General features: G+C 51.2%; 1 protein-coding gene across 3 annotated transcripts in view; it reads right to left on the minus strand.

The window, feature by feature from the left end:
* MNT (MAX network transcriptional repressor) overlaps positions 1–21,012 on the minus strand; it is a 44,883-nt gene that overhangs the window by 14,192 nt on the left and 9,679 nt on the right. The window contains exons 2-5 of one of the 3 annotated variants that reach the window (XM_074845527.1): positions 16,143–16,238; positions 15,191–15,767; positions 12,209–12,250; positions 11,401–11,512 (exon numbers count right to left, since the gene is read on the minus strand). In XM_074845527.1, the coding sequence (XP_074701628.1) occupies positions 11,401–11,512; positions 12,209–12,250; positions 15,191–15,767; positions 16,143–16,238 (827 nt within the window). The remainder of the gene's footprint in view (positions 1–11,400; positions 11,513–12,208; positions 12,251–15,190; positions 15,768–16,142; positions 16,239–21,012) is intronic. The other 2 variants (XM_074845528.1, XM_074845529.1) reach the window with 2 other exon arrangements.

Below are 21,012 nucleotides of genomic sequence, written 5' to 3' on the forward strand. Positions count from 1 at the left end.
ACTCGCAGGTCTGATCACCAGCACCCTGCCGCAGGCCGATGCGATCCCAGGCACGGCTGCGGCCCCGTGGATCCGCCCAAGGCGATGCGCAGGGAGGCCTGAGCGCCTGGGCATGGGTCTGCCCGCAGCTCCCACAGACCCCCGGCTGTGCACCAGCAGCCTCCACCCAGCTCCTCCCCGCGTTTAACCCCCGGCCAAGGCGGGCAGCCAAAGAGTGCAGTCGTGTTCTAGGGCGTGACTTCACCCTCACACACAGGCAGCAAGCATGGGGACTGTGGGGCACGGGGACTGCAGGGGCTGCACCGGTTTTCTGCCAGTACAGAGCAGTGTTGCTGGGCAGGGGCTCATCATCGTCACGTTTTTGGGCACCCACCACTGTTCAGAGTCTACTTGCAAGGGAAGAGATGAGTACCTACATAGAAATACTTCACAGAACAGGAAATCTGCCTGCACCAGAGAAATCAGGGGAAGATGAGAACATGCATTGCTATTTACATTTATTATTTGCACATTGTTAGCACTTAAGACTCCTGGGAAAAAAAAAAAAAAGACGACATTGGGCCATAATCTCTGGAGCAAAAAAATACAGCTGAAACGTGGCTATTTGCACTGGACTTGCAGATCCAAGAGGACCCGGCCTCCTGAAGCACTGCTCTCTAGACAAAGTACAAACAGTTACTAGGGTAGAGGGTAGGAAGAATCCAAGTCAGGAAGACAAAGAATAAATTCAGGGAAAACAAACCAAAAAAAAAAAAGCAGCAAATGACTGGAACACACAGTATGAACACAAACCAGGGAAAGGGAAAGCCATGCCCAGGGCCAGTCACCAAAACCACGCTGGCTTCTGCCACTCAAGCAGATCTGGTTTATTCCTGGATATGACTCTCAAAGTTAAGAGAAATTCAGTGTTAAAAAACCTGAAGCATTATTTGCAATGACTAGGTGTTAAGTTTGATTGCGTGTTTTGGTTTTCCTATTTTTAATTTTTTAAATAGTCTCGTCATTCACAAAATAAACGAGATGTTTTCAATGACGCTAATGGATTCCGAATGCCCAAAAGACCTGGAAATACCGTGGTGTTTGTTATTCAGAAAATTATCCCAAACAAGTTATTTTAATTTGTTTGGTGTGGGAAATACATCTCTGGTATAACTGTAATAATTTTCTGCAAGCAAGAGTAAAGCATACTGCATTTCAAGGAGCGATTATTATTAATGACACAACTGTGGATGCAAGACCCCTGCGAGCGTTTCCTGAGCCGGCGTGACAATGTACAGACGGCGGTTCTGGGGGGCAACAGCCAGATCTGCTGCTGCTGGGGATGAGGAGGAGATTTAACGTGGAGACATGTTATCGCTACATCTACTTGCTGCAGCATTCTTGAATTTTTCTTGGAGGCATCTCACAGCAGCCACTGTGGGAGAGTTTTGGATGGGTCCCGGTCCGGCGCTCCCTTTGTTCGTGTTCCCACAAACGTGGCTCAGCCGCCGGGCAGGACACAGCATCCAGCTGCCTGTCAGGACACCAACGCTGCCCAGGCTCTGAGCAGCTGCCCGGGGACGCAAGCTGCGGGGGCTCCTCCTGGGAGAGGAGCACCCCTCCCAAAACACACCTCAGGTGGGGGACAGCAGTCCCAACACCCACGAGCGCGGGGAGAATCATCCTCCCCAGCAGAAGAGGACCAGCACCACGCACCTGCGATAGCGGGAGGCCGAGGTCGTGGTGACTCAGAGGAAGATGTCGCCCTCCCGCACCACCTCTCCTCCCTGTTTCTCCATCCTTTAAGGAGGTCAGTGCCAGTTACTCACGCTCTGATGGCTCCACCTACGGCCCACGGAGCAGATCTGGGTCACCAGAGGATTTCTCTCTCCACCTCCCTCCCTCATTGTTACAGTGGCTGCGGGAGGACGCAAAACCCGGTTGTTAAATACAAACTGAGTTCAGCACCCGTGCAAGGCCACGAACCGAAGCCACGGACCTGAGTGAAAACCTCTGCCTCCACGCTGTGGGGTTCAGGGCTGCGGGCGCCGGCCGGCAGAGCGGCTGCACCCGGACTCCCCGCCGTGCTCGCCAAGGTGGTGCCAAGGTGGAGCTCCTCTGCACGGTACGGCACGTCCCACTGGGCTCAGACTGCCTTGAACAGGTCAGGTCCACGAAATTCTTAAATATGAAGCAATAGGAAGGCGCCAGCTGCCAGGGATGATGAGCTCAGAATCACGACACACTCCACCCTGAAAGAGTACTGCAAGAATCGAGCAGCTTTCTACAAACCCACCCAACCTGCAGAATGAAATCAATCTCCTTTTGGAGACGTTTTCCTCTTAAAGATCTCACCCTTTTGGGAAAAGGAGCAAAATAAAAGTTGTTCTTCCTAACACTGCAGGAAGCTGCACAATCCCCCTCAGGTAGTTAGTTCCTGTTCACTTAAAATACAAATATAGCAAATGATCAGGTACCTGCCCAACGGATGGCACCCAACTCGGGTCTACTGTGCACAGGACAACAGGGCACCTGCCACCTACCTTCCTCTTTCCACCAGAGCCGTAGTTTTCAAAGATGTAATTTTCCCTAAACGCTGTCTCAGGATGACCTGAGCAGCCTAGTGATTCAGATCAAGATGTACCTCCGTGTAACAGGACCAACAGTCCCCACTTGACACCCTCATTATCAGACTGAGGACTCTCTTCTCCTATGGGTGCTATACTGGCTGTCCCTGAATGAACAGGAAAAAAAATGAATCCATTTTTTTCTGCTTGATTTGATGAACGCGCTCACATCCTGTGCAGAAGCAGCGTCCCTGTTTCACCAGGTCACCCAGCTTCCCACGGCCCGCGTGGGGCCACCCCACAGTGACAGTGAAGAGGAAGAGACAAAAAAGAAATCACAGCTGCACACGGAAAAGCGTTTGGATAAAACCACAAGAATTGGCAAGTCCAAGGCACAGGCAGGATCAGAGTCACCATTAATTTTTGATAAATAACAACTGAGACAGGGAGCCTTGTAAAAACCATATTCATATCTCCACGTCCTCCAAAGCATGTTTTATCAGTATTTCTATCACATCAGAGTAACACTGACACGACAACAGGAGATCAAGCTGATACCAACTTCCTGCCGCCGCACAACAGGCAGTTTCAAAATCCCCCTCATTTATTATTTTGCAGTTGGCAATGTCTAGCAAGGCTGCCACTGACATCTACAACGGCAAAGCTCTGTCTGCCATGGGCTGAGCTCTGCTGCACTTGGGCACACGCAATGATTATTGTTTTCTTGCAACTATTTGTAATTTGTAATTGGTCAGTGACTACCTCACGGTAATTTTAGAGTATCAACACACACCTTTGCTACCGCTAACAAGAACAGGAATCCAACCTACCCCTGTAACTCGTGCCATTGGGCCCTTGACCTCTTCCCCATCAGGCTCTCGGGGAAGAGCAAACCCACAAACCAAGCAGTTACAATGTCAGTGGGGTTTTTTGTTTGTTTGGGTGTTTTGCCTTGTTTTAAAGGTAGGTGACTTCTGCAGTATTACACATAAAAGAAAGCTCGTGCAATCAAGCTGTAGTTACCACCACTTTCGTCCCATCGCGTGCCCACACTCTGGCAGCAGATGACAACCAGCACGGGCAACGGCACCCAAACAGGCTACAACACAACCATCATCTCGACACCCCGTGCCGTGCTCCACTTACAGGTTGGTTTGGATTTTACAACCTTGAGTGCTTCTTTAAACTACTGCTTAAATGACAGCAGTATGACAGATGTAGATTCCCTAACAATTAAAAAAACATGTACAGGATTTATAATTCTGTTTACCCTTTCCAAACTCTTGTGTATGAGTCACAAACAAGACACTGTTAAAAAAAAAAAAAATCACCATCGCTTTTGGCAAAGGTTAAGAAACAGCTTCCACTCACTCACCAAGGTCCAAACACTGGGCATTTTTAAACACTCCACTGCACGACACCTTTTGTGGCTGCTCCTGCAAATAAAATTCCACCGAGCGCTCTCTGGATGGAGCCTCCCTTCAGGCAGATCTCGCTGCAGCTGGGGAGGGCGGGCAGAGGATTTCATGTCAGAGCGCAGCTGCCTGGGAGCCCACATCAGTTCTGGCGGATGTGCCAGCTCAAGTACCAAACTCTGATTCAGGATGGGAATCCCACATTTCTTCTCAATGACCAAGGGGATGCGATGTCAGTGCTGCTGTGTGCTAAGCGCAGTCCCCAGCTACTAAAACACACCTGACTGGGGAAACTCTGGCTGGCTCAGAGCAGCACGCTGAGTGCCAAGGGATTGGAAGCTCTGCGAGCATCCCCCGGCTTTCCGGGTTGAGCACCCCAGCTCCCGTATCGACGTGGCCCGACATCGTGTCTCTGACACTAAAATCAATTCCCTAGTGACTCCACTAAGGGCAGGAACTAGATCCCGCACTTGCTGTGCCAGAACAGCTCCTACTGACTCCAGGGGAAGGTCAGCCCTACGTCTTAATTCTGTTTCACATTTCTAAGCAAGTTTCAACTTTCTTTACTTAACACTATTTTTTTAAAGATCTTATTTCTCAGCACTTTCTGAAATCTACAGATGACGCCATCTTGCATGACCACAGCCTACTGTTGCTGGAAGCCTTTATTATTGGCAAGGAAATTCCAGCTAATTAGACAAGATGCAATCAATTGATCAGGTCAGGTAAACAACATGAAGCAGCACTGCTTGGCACGTGAGTGCTGCTCACATGAAGGAGGCACTGAAAGTACTGATGGACCCAGTTCTTACCCGGCAAGTTTTATAGAAGATAAGTAGGTTCACCTAGTAGCTGGCACAGAACAAAAAAATAAGTTACAGCTAAACTTCTCAAGGTGGGGAACTTAACTGGATGCAGCATCCCAGTCTGGCTTGTGAATTTTGATCAATAACCCAGCCACTACAGTGCCTGAATGTAAATGAGTTCTACCCATACAAGGCCAAAGCTAACATCAGAGGTGTCGGGTTTCTGTCTGGGGTACGGCACCTCCCTGCATCAGGGACGGCAGGTTCGCAGTGTCCTCCTTTACCTGGGAAACACTAAACCCTAACTGAAGCATTACCAGGAGACTTTAAAAATCCACTGGTCTTGTTCTGATCCTCTGCACTAGACAGGGATGAATTATTGTGCTCGGGCCCTGACGAAGCAGCCATTAAATAAAACCAAACCAAAAGAAGAGATGCTGTGGTTATTAACAGGAGCACTTAACGAATGTGAAAACCGTATCTGGCCCGTTCACACGTCCACAAGATCAGCTTCAGAGGGACAGCACAAAGGATTTTCTACATGCCCTATTTAGGCATCCTTGGATGGTGCTCTGTATATATTCTGCCCTTGAGGGAGTCAATTCTGTTGTTTATTGTTGGCATAGATGGGAAACTGCATTGCTTTTAGGTGCGCAGTGTGTTGCTTCAGGCGGTTTGAAAAGCCAAAAGAGACCAGGTGAGGACAAACAATTTAAACATCCCATATAAACAATTAGCATTACTGACCAGCACAGGTAAGTCGGTTCACGATGGATTTCTACTCCTGGCAGATCAGGAATCAGCTCTGCAATTTGCTGTTTCTTACAGAGCACCCTGTGCTCTCGGCTCCGCCGGTGACACCAGGGAACACACTGCACGGACCGGAGCACTCGCTGCAAACAGCAACGACAAAGGAGGACGCAGACACAAGGGAAGTCGAAATAACGAACGTGCTAACGGTGAAAAACTGAACCAGCCTCCTGCATCGAAGTACAGGGACTGATGCTGACACGTCCTCTACTGCAGGGTTATGGGTTTTGGTTTACGAAGGGACAGGGACCGTTCTCCTGCCCAGGATAACCACTTCTCCCTTTGCACCTATCAGTCTGAGTTTGCCAAACTACTGTTTTTCTTTCCATCTGACAATGATTTGAGACCCATGAACTTCTGTCCTTGCTTTAACTTCAATCTAAAGCCCTTACATATGACAAAGGAAAATACCATCAGTCTGGGCAGCGGTGACCGAGCCAGCAGGTCGGCTGAGGCCACAGTATGGGCACGTGAAGCCCGTTCAGCTGAGGAAGCCCACGTCTGTAATCAGATGAGGAAATCAGGCACGCTTCCCTCAAAATGAACAATGCAGTAATTCACTTGCAAATCTAAAGAGACGTCAATTACCTTGAGTCCAGTTCACCGTGATTTTTTTTTTTAGCATGAACATGGTTGGGTGTTTTTTAGCTCCCGAGACAGGCATCAGACCACGGAAACTGTAAGGTGCTGCCTCCACTCCCTGCGAGGAGCTGGAGGGAGATGCAGCCCAGCACCTGCCCCAGCCTCCACCGGCTTTGGAAGGGGAAGATTTCCATCATGGAGACAGAGACTATTTTACTTTGGTAGAATACTTCTCTGGCTAGCTGGTCTGCAGTTCAAGAGACAGCAGCAGTCTTGTGACTTTTAAATGGCTTTGCCACTCGTTTATACACTTCTCTAAGCACATACGACCAGAAAAATCAAGAGACTGCTTTGCAACAAGAATTTATCTGGGTGATTCCTGGGGAGACTACAGGCATGGCCCAATGGTGAGGCCTCGCTCCAATACCCGTCATCGTGGGGTACACAGCCTGCCCCAGCTCCTAGCGGAGAATGAAATTCTACCCTTCCTGCTCCTTCCTGAGGCAATAAATGATAAATTGATCATATTAGAAATCGTAAGTTCATCACAGCTATTTTCTATCTCTACCACTACAAGCAGCAAGTAGGACTGATAGAGGATGTCTGAATTCATAAGCAAAGTCCATGTCTTAAACAGAGCAAATATTCCTCTGTAGGACTAAGGCCTAACATCTATCACCACAGCATCCCCCACAACACTTCTGCAACGTCTGAGCAGCACGTGCAGCAGTTTGGGTGACAGTGGCACCCTACCCTGCAGTCTTCAAAGGACTCTACTCTTCACCTTTTGCAGGCCCTGGGAAGCTGCGCTGTGTCTCACAGTTTGTAAGCAGATTATTTACTCAGCATTTGACTCTGGTTGTGGTGGGGAAACCGGCCAACACGCAGGACTCGCAGCGTGACCAGAGATCACGGCTGTGCTGCTCGCGGCTGTCCCGACGGCACCTGGGGAGGACATCACCTGGACGTAGGTGTACGCTAAATATGCAACAGAAAATAACCCCTGGAACTGGGAGGTGTGCAGGTACCGTAGCGACAGGCACAGTTTGAGGACAAAGAGAAAACAGCCATGCTTACAGGCTTCAATTAGCTTCCAACAAGATGATTACAACATTTCCTAGGGGGCAAGGAATCCTTCGAAGAGAATCAAACCACAACACCCAGCTGCCCGGCCGTCCTGGCTGCGAACTGCGGCTGACACCCTCTGTGCAGGGCCCCGCTCCCCAGCCGTCCCCGCAGCACCTTCTCGGGCACAGGCCACACACAGAGCAACCCCCCCCTCGCAGCATGGCTCTGGTGAGACGACAGGCGCGTCCCCTCGCTCTCGGCTGAGGCCACAGGGCTCTGCTCTCTTAAAGCCAACAGCATTTTCTTCACACTGCCTTTCTTTCCCACGTCACTTTGCACCTCTTAGAAACTTTCCAGCATTTTCACTCCTGTTTTGCAGGAGCAAAGTGAAGATCCAAGGGCGAGGTGGCTCATGCTCGTCAGGGGCTGTGCCGCGGGGGACAAGAGCCCACCCTGCTGCTGTGACCCACAGGGACAACTCCCTCAGCCAAGAGCCACGGCACAACAGCGGACACTGCCCCAAACTGAATCACCATTTAAAAGGATTTAACGTCCAGCTGCGTTCAGCCTAATTTCCTTTGTGCAACAGTGTGTTTAATTGCAGAGATTCTAATTTACTGTTGCAGAGCACAAGCCCAGCTCTAAGGGTAAATTAAAATGACAACTCCATGGGAAGTTCAGAATTTAACTTTCCGACTTATCTGATTTGATGCAGATACAAACATTTAAATCCAGCCAAGGAAACAAACAGCCTGTTTCTAAGAAGTTCCAGCTGGAATGAGGAAAAAGGATTTTGGCGGAAGACAGGCTGCAACAATTAATGCACTGTCATACTCCTTGCGGGCACAGATCATGGGCTCAGCAGAGCTTCAGGACCGGCACGCTGCACTCCTCCTGTGCCAGACTCATCTGGGTTTGGTTTTTCAGGGTTTTATTCCCCTTCAGTGAAAAACTACTTTGCTCTATCGAGAATAAGAGGTTTTACTTTTAAATCTTCTTTGCACAATTCCCCTGTTCTCTTTTCAGGGGGGAGAGGTAAGCACCAAGCCTGTCGAGTGAAACACGCTGAGTCTGGCGTGGGATTTGCTGCCAAAAGGGCAACAATTCCTTTGGTTTTTTTTGTAATCATGACCAACTCCGTGCTACTGCCTGCAGATGAGGCTGGGATTCACCTCACCCTGCCTGAGCTGGCAGGAGGGGCCCAGCCCCATCCATAACCCCTGGGGAGAGGCATGCATCGTCTGCAGGCGGTTCATCCTGTCCCACGGTGACACATGTTATTTTTGGTGAGACAGATCAAAGCTAAATTCAAACTGAATTTTAAAAAATTTAAAAAAAAAAAAAGAAGATTCATTTCTAATTTTGAACTCTGAAAATTCAAATCTGATTTCTAACAATCTGGTATTTTTCAGGCAAATAAACAGAGCGCTCAAATTTTTAGCACAACTGCATCCCGTGATGCAAGCGCAGACCCACGAGGAAGCCGCTGCCAAGGAAAACACTCTGCTTTGGGGATCCTCCTGCCACTGAGCCCCGCGGGAGAAGGGGACGGCCAGGCGCCGGGAGCGGGGGACGCCATGCCAGCCAGGAGGTCACACGAGCCACCCGCGGGGCCGCAAGCTGGCCCCGGTGCCGGGTCAGGCATGGGCACGCAGCCCACCGGCTCGCTGGCTGCCCCGGGGCTGGTGCTCGCCATGTGCTCACCACACACGTGGACGCCGGGAGGTCACTGTGACCTTGGCCGCCACGGCGGGCTGACCGACCTGCCTCCTCCGGCACCACTGACAGACGGACGGATGCAGCAGCGTGCAGCTGGCACCATCCCGGCGTGGCGGCCACCCTCGGGCCATCCCGGGTGACGGGGCAGCTCTCCTCTGCGGCCTCGGGGCTTTCGTCAGGTTCTGCTCCAGCACCCACCGGCTCCCAGCTGCCCCTCCCACCTGCAGCCCCCAACCCTGCGAGTTCCACCACAAAACCAGCTCCGTCACCCTGCGAGGGGGAAGCTGGAGACATAACAACATTTGGGTAAGAACGTTCTGTTTCTCTGCACTGAAACTGGTGGGAGAGGTGGAGGGCTGCTCCCCGAAGCCAGCCCGCAGGGAACGGGGGCAAGCGGGGGAGTTTCTGAGACGCTGGCGCCGGCACCACGCACCCGAGACAAGTCACAGCAGCAGTTCCTCCCGCGAGCCGCAACGCCTGCAGCGCACGCAGGCAAATGGGAGCTGTGCAGGTACAGCCACCCACAGCGTGACGGTCCCCAACACAGGGGAAGTGAATATCGTGCCGTTAACCACCAGAATTTCTGCATTTTCACTCCATTGAACGATTAAATGCACCGCGATTACATCACCCCAAGACCCCCTTCAGCCCCAGGCAGTGGGCACGCAGACCAGCACGGGCACACCGAGCAGTCGACACAGCTGATCCCAGCCATTCCCATTCCCAGAACGGATCCACACTGGGAAAAGCAATTCAAAGGCGGCACTGAAATGGACGCTGAGTGGCAGAAACTTAAAGGAAACAAAATGCGGTTCTGAATCTGCGAATACCTTCTGGACCATCATAAAAGTAGTTTACGCTTCTTAAGAGGACACGACCAGAGTTTAATCCCTCACAATTCACAGAGATGTTGGTACATAGGCTTGTAGGCAGCACAAACTGCACTGCGTCTAAGCCTCAAAACACTTCACAACGGTTCCAGAGAAGAGGGAGAGGAAGAATCGGCCATCCCCACCGACAGCCTCAAAGAGAATTTTAAGCTGTCTTCCAAAGGCACAGAATAAAAACGCTGCCAGTCTGCTCACGGATCGGTCTGCACCTGCATCAGTATTCAGAGAGCGTCAGCTACCGCGCCAGAAACAGCTCCGTCCGTGACACCCTGAGCACGGCCACAGCTCCCGCCGGCGACAGGATCGCTCCATCTCCCTCCTGCTAACGGAGCCTCACCCCTACCCACACCAGCCTGCCCGACACCAGGGGAAAGGCTCAGATCTCTCCTAATGCCCATCAGACTGCAATACAACCACACCTCCAAAAATGACCTTTTTAAGCAACAAAGATCTTTTTCCTTTTGTTTGCCATCCTCCAGTGGCCGAGTACCAGCAGAATTTGCCCCAGCCAAAGGCTTCTCTGAGGAAAGTAGCAGGTGAAGACTAATGAGCAGGGCTGAGCTGCTCTGACTCTGAAAGGTGCTGAGTAATTACCGACTCCCTGAAGTTGATGCAAGTAATCAATGTCCAATACTTCCAAACATAGGAATGAAATGGTATTTGAGAGAGACTGAGGAAAATGGGAAGAAAGCGAGGAAAAAAGATGAGGCTTTACTGTGGAAAAGCCCACTGTGAACTGTCCTCAGCATCCTTTATTCCAGCCAAAATGTGTGAGGTCTACTAGCTCTCTTCATTTGCACTATAAATTTTGCAACTCTTCCACTTTCCAGATGAATTTTAATTGCATTACACGCTATTGATTTCACAGTCACTGAGGTCACCTCTAAGAATTTCTTTTGTGCTACCATTAACCACTTTTACAAATATTAAATAAGCAAACACTAACACTTCACTCAACCTGCAAACACCACAACCAAATTTATCTTTACTTTCTCCCAGTCTCATTCTTGGTAGCCCAGAGCTTCAGGCAGCAACCCCAAATTCCAGTCTCTCCCTGCCTCCAAGCAAATGACCTGTACTTACATCTCCACCTCACCAAACATTTGAGACATTCACAACCTTCATGGAAGTCTGTTCATTTTGGTTACACAAAGAGAAAACCTCCCCAAAACATAGGGATTAAAATTCACCTCAGCTCAAAAAGGTGCAGTTTAAGTTTATACAGCCTGGATGTCCCTCTTTAAAATCACCCAAATTATCTGTTCACTGCATCACCACCGCTGCCACAGAGGACTTGGGGTTAACTAGGAACTTCCAGTACAAGGAGACTGCACGAAGCAAGTGTTCCTAGGAGATCCAAATGTTCTGGAAATCTGGAGTTTATAAATGCCTATTCTCACACAGGAGGAGAAGGAAGAATGGGAGTTTTTCTCTCCCATTTCTCCTTTGCGCTACAGGAAAAAGACAAGTAACTTGGTTTAAGCAAAGTTATCACCATTCTCTGGTTTCACAGGATTAAGCTCTCCACAATGACGGCCGGCAGCGACCCGAGCGCTACACCTACCTGGATGTATCGCAAGGCACTCCTTAGGACGCTGAGGTTTGAGGTCTTCTTGTCATCTACGTTGGGGATGTTGCGTTTTAATGTCTCAAAGCACTCTTTCAAATGCGCACGTCTAAAGAAAACACAGGTGGTTTGTCAGCTTGTGGGAGCACACACCAGAAATCAATAGAGAGCTTAATTTGGGCCTTAATCCGGCAAAGCACTCACACATGTGCATAGCAGTCACCGAGACTACCTGCATGCTTCTGACCGAACCAGCTCACCCAGCAGAGAGACGAGGGGGTTGCATGCCCGGACTCTAGCCCTAGCTTTGTTAGGAAACCATTGTACAATCTTAAGCGAAATATTTCATCTCCCTGTGCTGTTGCTTCCACTTTCACCATATTTCCGATTCAGCCAGACTTGTAAGTTTTGGATCAGGAACTGGTCTTTATTCTGTATTCACACTGTACACCAATCCCTGATCTTGGCTATTTTATTACTTTGAACCAAAAGAGAAGTTACACCGTTATGCACGTGGGGATTTACTTTGCAGGATCAGGGCTTTGCAGGGTTATTGTAATGCAATTACGCAGCTAAGTAAAACATACTGGGATGCAAGAGATGCAGAATTGAGCTGTAAGAAAGCAAAGCAATACTGCAGGATTCATTAAATGTCACTAAGAATTTTGTTCAGGTTATTTGTTAAAAAACAAACAAACAAAAACCCGCCAAAGCCAAACAAATATTGACAGACTATAGGCCAAACAAAAAAAAAGGGGGGGAATTACAATTAAAAAAAAAAATCAAACCCTGGCTTTCTACGCACCTGTTCTTCTCCAATTTATTATGTACTTCCCTGGTCCCAACCCTGTAACCCAAACAGAACAAAGATAAACTCAGTGTCAGGTTTAAAACTACTGCCATTCAACCTGTATTTCCAGCAGGGTGTGTGTGCCTGGGACATACAGGTAAATATTAAAAAGCAACAGAGCTGTTCAGATATCACTGTTTTAATATTAGTTGCATATATATTTCTACCTATACTGTATCAACATAAAATCCAAACTTTACATGCACATCAGATGGGATAAGCATTACGCATATACCGCACACAAGATACAAATGGATATAATGTCTGTATATGTACACAGACACGGCTACTAGCAACAACAGGGAAAGACACAGAGTAAGAGCTGTATGTATTTATACAGTACCAGATAGCCCAGATTCTGACCCATTTCTGATCTACGCCTACACTCCAGTGGGGTAAGATTCATGCAGTTTCAAATTAAAGTGTACAGCACTTGGCAGACATACTTCAAACTGCTTTAGTTTTTTACTGTGCCTGAAATAACACAGCTGAGCATAAATATGGAATGAAGTAATCCAGGAATCCTCCAGTCACTGCTAAAGAACCAGGGCAAGCTTCTGGCTTTTGGGCTTCCGGTCTGTCCCCACCCTCCGAATCAGAGGAGTACTTTTAGAAAAAGCCAAATAAATTCGCATCATCTTAGTTTTTCAGCTACAGTGGTGATAAAGTACATTAGTAGACACGTGGAGATGTCAAATATATACATTATGCAAAGTAATTATTTGCCTTTGGCTGATAATACACCCACATTGAGGTGAGCATTTCAGGAGGTACCTTAATATTGAATAAATATTCAGGTATTTGAAAACAAATATTTGACAGCCTTTTCCCATAAAATACTTTCAAGCTGAAAAAGACATCTTTTCTGTGCTTTATGTCTACAGGAGCAGTTCTGGGGAGACTAGGAGCATGTACCTTGGGGTAACCCACTGAACCGCGTTTCAGGAAACCTTTGCAACACGCTCAGCACCAGCTGGGTATTTTCCGGCGTGCCTGTGCCAGGAGCTGTAGCAATCCTGCACCGTAAAACGCTCCGACCACGGCACAGAGCGGCGACGCCGCCCATTGCGCTGCACTGGGACAAGAGCCCTCCCCACCGACGGGGAGCAAAGCTCGGCGCGGTGGCACAGGAGCGGAGCCGTCCCGCTGGCACTGCCAGGGCTGCTGCTGCCTTCGCTGGCACCCCCGCGCCAGCGGCAACCCCCTCCACACCCACAGCACCGCCGGTGACAGCTTTGCCTGACTGAAGCACAAATACACTTATCGTTTCTGCAGCCGAGCGTTTTATAGACAAGCTCTAAAGATCACAATCTATCTTAGAGGAGTTATATTGGCATTTTACAAAGGTCATTATCTTTACAAATCCTCATCTGCATTACTTTCGCTGTTTCCTTCTACGCATTTTGGATCCCTACATCCCAAAGGACACTGTAATGGCTATTTTTGTGCACTACATCTCACATCTCTTCCTGCACTCACAAGATGACACTGGAATTGCCGCTCCTCGCGCGGAGGCTGTCCACAGGGAAGGTCAGTGCAAACTCACAGCCCTGCGCTCGTGCTCCCCTCACAAGGGGGTTATGGTGGTTCTGCATCACAGCTCAAAGCAAACGCCGTAAGGACCAGAGGACCCGGGGAAAAAAACGTGAACTGCCACGTCCTGACCTTCCGATACATTCAAAACGCCAACCTCCATCACGGAGGGAGCAAATGGCAAGGCCAGATTTTGACCAAGCCAAAAATATTTCTCCCGAGGAGGTCAGCACCCGGCAAGGACGGTGTTTGGTCTGTCTCTTCTTGCTGGCGGCCGGGCGGACCGGAGCGACTAGCAGGGCCCCCGGCTCTGCGGGTCCATCTCAGCACGGCAGCCGGAGCCATGCTGGAGCGGGACAGGGCCACCGCCGCCGTGCAGCAATAGGGACATGCCGGCTGGCGTTCTGTCCTCCCAACTCCCGACCAGACCCCCGGCCCTGCCCCAGAACCAGGGGCACGTCTGCGTTATTGCACTGATCAGGCAGGACACACCCAGCAACTCTGTGCCCCGCGCCGGGGGATCAGCACACCAGAGAGTGACCAGATCACCAGAGAGTGACCGACCGGCTGCAGGCAGTGGGGAGAATGGTCAGAGGGCCAGACAGGCTCCGGAGGAAAGGCTGAGGAGATCCAGGTCATTTATCCTGCAGGAAGGAAGACTGAGGGGCCAAGGGAAACAGGTAAGAGCTTGCTGCAAAGAAGGGAACAATTTGTTCTCCCAGACCACAAGAAACAATACCAGACTATGTATTAGGATACCACGGTCTAGAAACAACTGCCTGAGGAGGAGACAGAGTCTCCACCAGCCAAAGTCCTTAAGAAGAAGTTAGACAAACACTAACCTGGAGCAACATCAGTCACAAATCCTGTCCGAGGGGGAGGACAGATTAAAGAGCCTTCAGTCCCTTCCAGCTGCAGGAGTTCTGAACGAGCAGGAGGCCCCTGGCACTCGCAGCACTAAGAAACTGAAACAGCAGCTAAGGTGATCTCTGTCCTGGGAAATAAAACCTCCCAGATCACATCCCAGTTCTCAAAAGTTCCTGCAAGCAGCACTGCTGCACAATTTCCCTGACCAGTATAAGCAGAGATTTTTTGCCAAACATAATAGCGGATGCCACCTGAGATCAGACAGGCAGTGCTGGGGCTTGCTTCCTAATACAGTCCTGGCTTGGAGAAAGAGATCCTCGTACAGAATCCTACAGTGTGCAGTCAGGGAAGAAAAATAAAAACCATCAAGCTAAGAAACCCTGCTATCAAAAAACCAAACAGACATCCAAACATCCACGGCTCTTGGGATTTCTGACAACTCTTTGCAAAAGCAGCAGCTGCTCCAGGCTGATGCAGCTTTTGGTACCATTTCTGTCTGGTCCCTCTCAGAAGCCTCCACACACAAGATGCACTCACCCTCCAGGTCTCTTCTTCTGCTCGTTTGGTTTCGTGTCTTCTGCCGGAGCCAGCTTCAGCGCCCCGAGCTGCGGGGGGGCTCCGGGGTGCTGCAGGGGCTGGTGGGGCTGGGGCTGGATGGGCTGCGGTACCACATGGTGCTGGGAGATGGCCAGGACCGGCGCCGCGTAATGCTGGAGCTGCTTCGGGCTGCCCGACGGGGGGGTGGCAGCCTTCCCATCCGGCAGAAGTGGGCCCGGTGGCCTCTGGATGACCGGCGCCACCGAAGACGCTTCCTTAGTGACACCGGGAGTGCTTACGAGGGGCTGGTGGCGTTGGACGAGCGGCGGGGACAGGGCGGTCTGGGCTGCTTGCTGGGGGGGGCTGGTGACAACAGGGATGGGAATGACTGAAATGGGGGCTGCCAGGGGCGGGGGTGGTGGGGGGGCCGGGGCTGGGGGGGAGATGGGCACCAGCAGTTCGCTCCGGGGCTCCTCCGGGGGAACGGCACTGTTGGCCCGCGGCGCGCTGGCCTTGCCGGCCTTCTTCTGCTCCTGCTCCCTCTCCAGGCGGAGCTTCTCATGCTTCTCATTCTCCTCTGAAAGAGAAACACCAACAGTGATTAATAGCACTTCCCTGACCTTCCCCACCCACAGGCTTCTCACCAGGCTGGTGACCTGCCTGTCTGAGGGAAGCGGAGGCCCTGAGGGTGACACGGCCCAGCCCACGGCACACCCCAAGCCCGCGGCAGGACCTGTGCCCCTGGAGACCCCCCCGCATCCCAGTCACGCTGCCCCTTCGCTCCAGCACGGGCTGTTTAAATATAAACCACGTGCTGCCCCATGTTCAGGCCAAGCTGCTGAGGCTGCTCCTGGCTCTTCCGTTGTTTGCAGCAACCCCAACGTCTCCAGGGTCACCATGATCGCAGCAGCCAATGAAAAGCAGATGGAAAGCAAGACACCACCCGACCAACCTCCTTCTCCCCCGTCCCGGCACTGCGTGGAGAGAAACAGCCCGAGCCAGTCACGTCCCACTGCCACAGCCCAAGCCCACAAATGGCAAGGCCTTTCTGCCAAGGGAAAAAAATACTGAGCTCAACAAGATCAACGGACCTTCGGGACCCAGCTGGGAGCCTGTGCCCGCTCTTTGGAGGGATCTGGTGCAGGTGCTGCCCAGGCCCAGCAACCGGCGTGACGCTGACTTCTACACCACCTTCCCAAAGCCCTCCCTGCTTGCATCTGTATCTAAACACATCGCTGTGCTCTATCGTACAGCAACAGAAATCAATCCACAGCAGAACATTTTCAAATCTTCCTTTTCTCTTTTTAAATTGGCAAAGAGCTATCAAGCTCTTGACCCAGGACAACACCGCCGCTCGCTTCCATGGAGCTAAGGACAAGCCTGGAGACCAGCCCCGACTAACAGCATCCCCAAAAAAACCCTGCATTTCAGGATTGGCCCTTAAACTAGAGCCAGTGCGCAGAGAAACCTCGCGAGCCCAGCATCCCCTCTCCCAGTTCCCCCAGCACTGCCTCAGGACACCCAACTGCCCAGGGATAAAAACAGCCGCAGGACTACAGCTGGTCATAACCAACCCCCCGTGCAGGGCCAGGCAGGCTCCTCAGGATAAAATATGCTGTATTTTACACTATCAAGTCTAAATCATAGCTCCGTGGACTTTACACTGATACAAACCCGTCAGGGCACTTCTTTACTGCTGCAGATTTTATTCAAGCTCTTAAAGCTAGCTTTGATGTGCATACGTTCCTGTATGTTTTTATAACATTAGACGAAGCAAATGAAATCTGTGGCCCAACTAGCAAAATAAACCTCATTAAATGCAATCCAGGTCTCCAGCTTTAATTGGGTGAGCACAGCACAAATGAAATTCATTTGTACAAGTCCTGCAGCGCCAGAGGCCCTGGCATCTAGACATCTCTCAGCCTCCATCAAATACCTCCAAACCCAGTGTCCATGAAGCTCGGCAGACCCCATTTCTAACAGCCTCCGAGGAGCTGCAACAAAAAATGGTGCAGCGACAGCATGCTTCAAGCTATGACTTCTTCACAGTAATAAATATTTGGAAAATAAACCCCTAGTTCATCAGGCGGGGATCAGAGAAATGACATGCACAACCTGGTCCTGTCTTACAGAGTGGCCGACACCAGGTAATTTCAGGGGGAGCTCGAAAACACCCTGAAAGAGCCCCTCCACAGAAGCAGCTTGGGCTTGACCTAAATGCTGAAGTCAGAGTGTGTATTTAGGAAATTTGATAGAAAAGCAAGTGTACTGCAACCTGGAATTACCAGGTTACGCTCAACCCCCCGATTATCTCCAAGAAGCAGCTGTATTAAATACAAGTGGAACAAGACGAAAAGGGAACAACCTCACCCACCACGGAGCTGCCCAGTCCTCACCCAGCACCCACGTGGCCCTGCCCTGCCTGGGCCCTTCCTCACCCAGCTTTTGATTTCAACCGTCTAGTGCAAAAGCAAGACAGAGCAATAAAGGGAACAAAACTTTTATTCCCGATTCTGAACGACCTTTGCTACATGTGACTGCGCAGTGTCACTGTCCCTGATTCACAGGCAACTCCATTTCCTGAAGTTCTCTTCAGCCCAGGATTTCTACAGCACATATCTCATCCCCTCCGACCTTCATTAAAGCACTTTGGCCCAACTCTGCTGGCTGGTGGCCTGACCAGCCCCGGCCCCAGAGCCGCGGGCAGAGGAGGCCAGCGAGGAGAGCTCAAAGGGACGCGCGGCCTGAGTGCCGAGGAGGGGACCGGCACCATACCGGCTGCCAGAGGGGGAAGGAGGGGAACTTCAGACCTCACAAACCTCAGCAGCCCCATCTCGACACTCGGCGGCAGCAACAGCCCCAACACAGGCACCTCGGGAGCACAGGAACAGGGTGAAGCCCCTGGCTGATGGGGTAAAAACAGTGCAGCACCTACCTGAGGGGAAAGCAACACCCGGACAGTGCTCAGCACCAGGGCTGCATCTCCAGGCTCTGACCCTGCGGCCCCTGGGAAGGCCCTGTGTGAAATTCAGCACTCTGGAAGGAATGCACACCCAAAGAGCGCTTTTCCCACAGCTGCCGAGACCCAAATTCAAAATTTTAATTCAATTCCTTGTAGCACCAAGTCAGAGGATAAGTGAGTTCAAGATCTGACTGACTCCAAAAGGTGAGGTTGTTTGAATAGAAGCTCAGAGCCTGAATGCAGTATGTCTCTACCCTGAAATGTTTTGAGAAAATAGAATTATCAACATTTCCTTAGAGGAAGAAGCAAAGCAGGGCAGGGTGGCAAAAACCCCAACAGAAATCCCCTGATGTAAACAACATAAATCTCAGCCACCGATGATTTCAGACTGGTTCAACTGAACGACATTAATAACTAATAAATAAAAGCCCTCTGTCTGCAATTATTTTGCTCCGCTTTGCTGCTCGGTTTGCTGCCGGAGCCAACGCGATGGCCCTGGCACAGGACGCGGGAGGAAACTCAACCCCGATGACCTGCTGATTAATGGTGTTTTCTGCGTGCGTGGGGCTGGGCAGCCCACACCGGGGCGGCCCGGGGAGAGGGGGGGTGTCCTGTCCCAGGGCCGACCCCGTGCTGGGCACACGCTGGGCAAAGGACCACGCAGCTTCCACCCAGATGTGAAACTGCACCATGCTGGACAGGAGGGCGGCAGCAAAGAAGCCGATTAGTGGAAACTACTGGCACTGCTCGAGGTCCGACGGGGACAGCAGAACCTGCCCACACAACCGCAGAGGAGAGGATCGAGGAAGGAGACCTGCAGCGGAGGTCTGCGCTGACGGCAACGCCTTCCAGTGCACGAGCAGAGTCCGCAGTGAAATTCCTGCAAGTAATTTTCATTCATCGGGGAAGCCGAGAGAACAGGAAAGCAAGGTTACCAGCGTGCATTACTGATCAGAAATATTTATGTAAATGTCTCTGCAAAGCAGGTGCAGCCCTCAGGCTGCTGACAAGCTGCCAACAAGGCCTTCGGTGTTGCAAATCTTGAGCTCCCTTGAGCTAAAGAGTTTATTTCAAGGATGTTTTTTAGCCAAAATCTGACACCAGTGAGCCACCGTCCTCTGTGTCTGACTCATCCACAGGCAAAAAGGAACCATGCTATCGACCCCAAGGGGGCTGAAGGGTCTCTAAGCCATCCCCTACCCACACACACACCACTTTGGGACAGAAACGCTTCCATCGAGCTGTGAAGATCTCTGCCTCCTGCTCACTTTGTGCTCACACCTTGCAAACAGACTAAAGACACGCTTTAAAAAACCCCCCCAGAGCTCTTTGTTTCCTCATAGGAAGTAAATTCACCCACTTCCCTTCAGAGATAAGAACAGCGCACAGTAACGAGCGCGGCGTGTGCTCAGACAGACGCACGGTTCGTTCTGTGATGTGCCCTGCACTCGGGACACGAGCTCCGGCAAGGCCGGCACACAGAAGCACGTAAGGCTCAGGGCACTGCCTCGGGTCAGAGGGGCCGCTGAACCAGAAGGTGCACACCGAAATTGTGTAGTTTCCACTAATTTTTTGACATTCCCATCAAAGGGACTGAGGGGAGAATGAGCCCAGCGAGTGAACTGGCCCAGCGACCCCTCAGGGGATCTGAACCACAGCTGAAGGACAAGGGGATGAGGAACCTCACCCTGCCCACACCAGCACCTGCCCAATGGCCCATGTCACGAGAGTGGGGGGCCTCAGCCTCCCCACCAAGCCACCGAGCTGGGACAGCATAAAGGAGAACGCCAGTAACCAGATGGAACAGCAAATCTTGTCACAGGAGGACACAGAAACAGTGTCAGCACTCCTGACCGGTGGACTGGTGCTATTTTAGGGCCCTGACAGTCCAGGAATACACAGCGCCAGGCACTCTTAACTTTGTTACCTAATAATCTGCCAGGTTTAAATTTATCTCCTCCCTCTTGCCTGCCCTGGAAACGCCACCCATCTGCAACACCACTGAAGGGACCGGCCGCGCAGGCAGAACTGCACGTGCCTCCTGGGCTGGCAGTGGCTGGGTACGTCACTGAGCCTCCGCTGAGTCGTCCTGCAAGAGCTCTGCATCAGCATGCCTTTACGGAATTTCAGTGCCCTTTTCAATGCTCCTGTTTTGTACCAGGGACACTATCAGCACTACGAATTTATCAACAGCATGTGCCTTTGCAGAATCCAGCATCTAACCTCTACGTACGGTTAACAGCCCCTCCCCAGTCCAGAGAGAGAATGTTACTGAACTCTGTGAACAGTTAGTTAGGCACTGGCAGTTCTCCGGTGTAATCTTCTGAATAGTTCAGAGTGTTTCTCTGAATCATTCAATGCTTCTGGGAGCTTACACTGCACACCACGAACCATTACAGACCCGGAGAAGCGTGCCCTGGATTTCACTCGCAGCGGTTCTACAGTGGTGTCACCCACAGGAGTCACTCCCGGTTCACACCAGGAAGGTGCTGAGGACAGAAAGCGCCTCCAGATTTTTTCCATTTCAGCAGCTGGCCCGGCCACTCTCGGGGAGGGGGACTGCCATGCTCGAGAGGAAGGGCAGGCTGCAGCCTGAAGGCTGGTTTCTGTTTCTGCAGGCCCAGCCTCCGGCGGGAAGAACCAGGAAAGGGAAGATAAGAACTGAGTCAGCAGTACTGGAGACCAGCAATGCTCAGCGCGGGCCAGGCTGACTCTGACTCATAACTGAGGCTGCTGACACAAGGGGCTGCGCCAGCAAACAGCCGCCAGCGCCTGCAAGCGCCCAGGAATAAGCTGGAGGACTGAGGCTGCTTCAGAACTGTCACCCCTTTCTCTGAGTCCCTCTGAGTTTTGGTTGACA

Source organism: Strix aluco, chromosome 19 (assembly GCF_031877795.1).
Source record: "Strix aluco isolate bStrAlu1 chromosome 19, bStrAlu1.hap1, whole genome shotgun sequence".
NCBI lineage: Eukaryota > Metazoa > Chordata > Aves > Strigiformes > Strigidae > Strix > Strix aluco.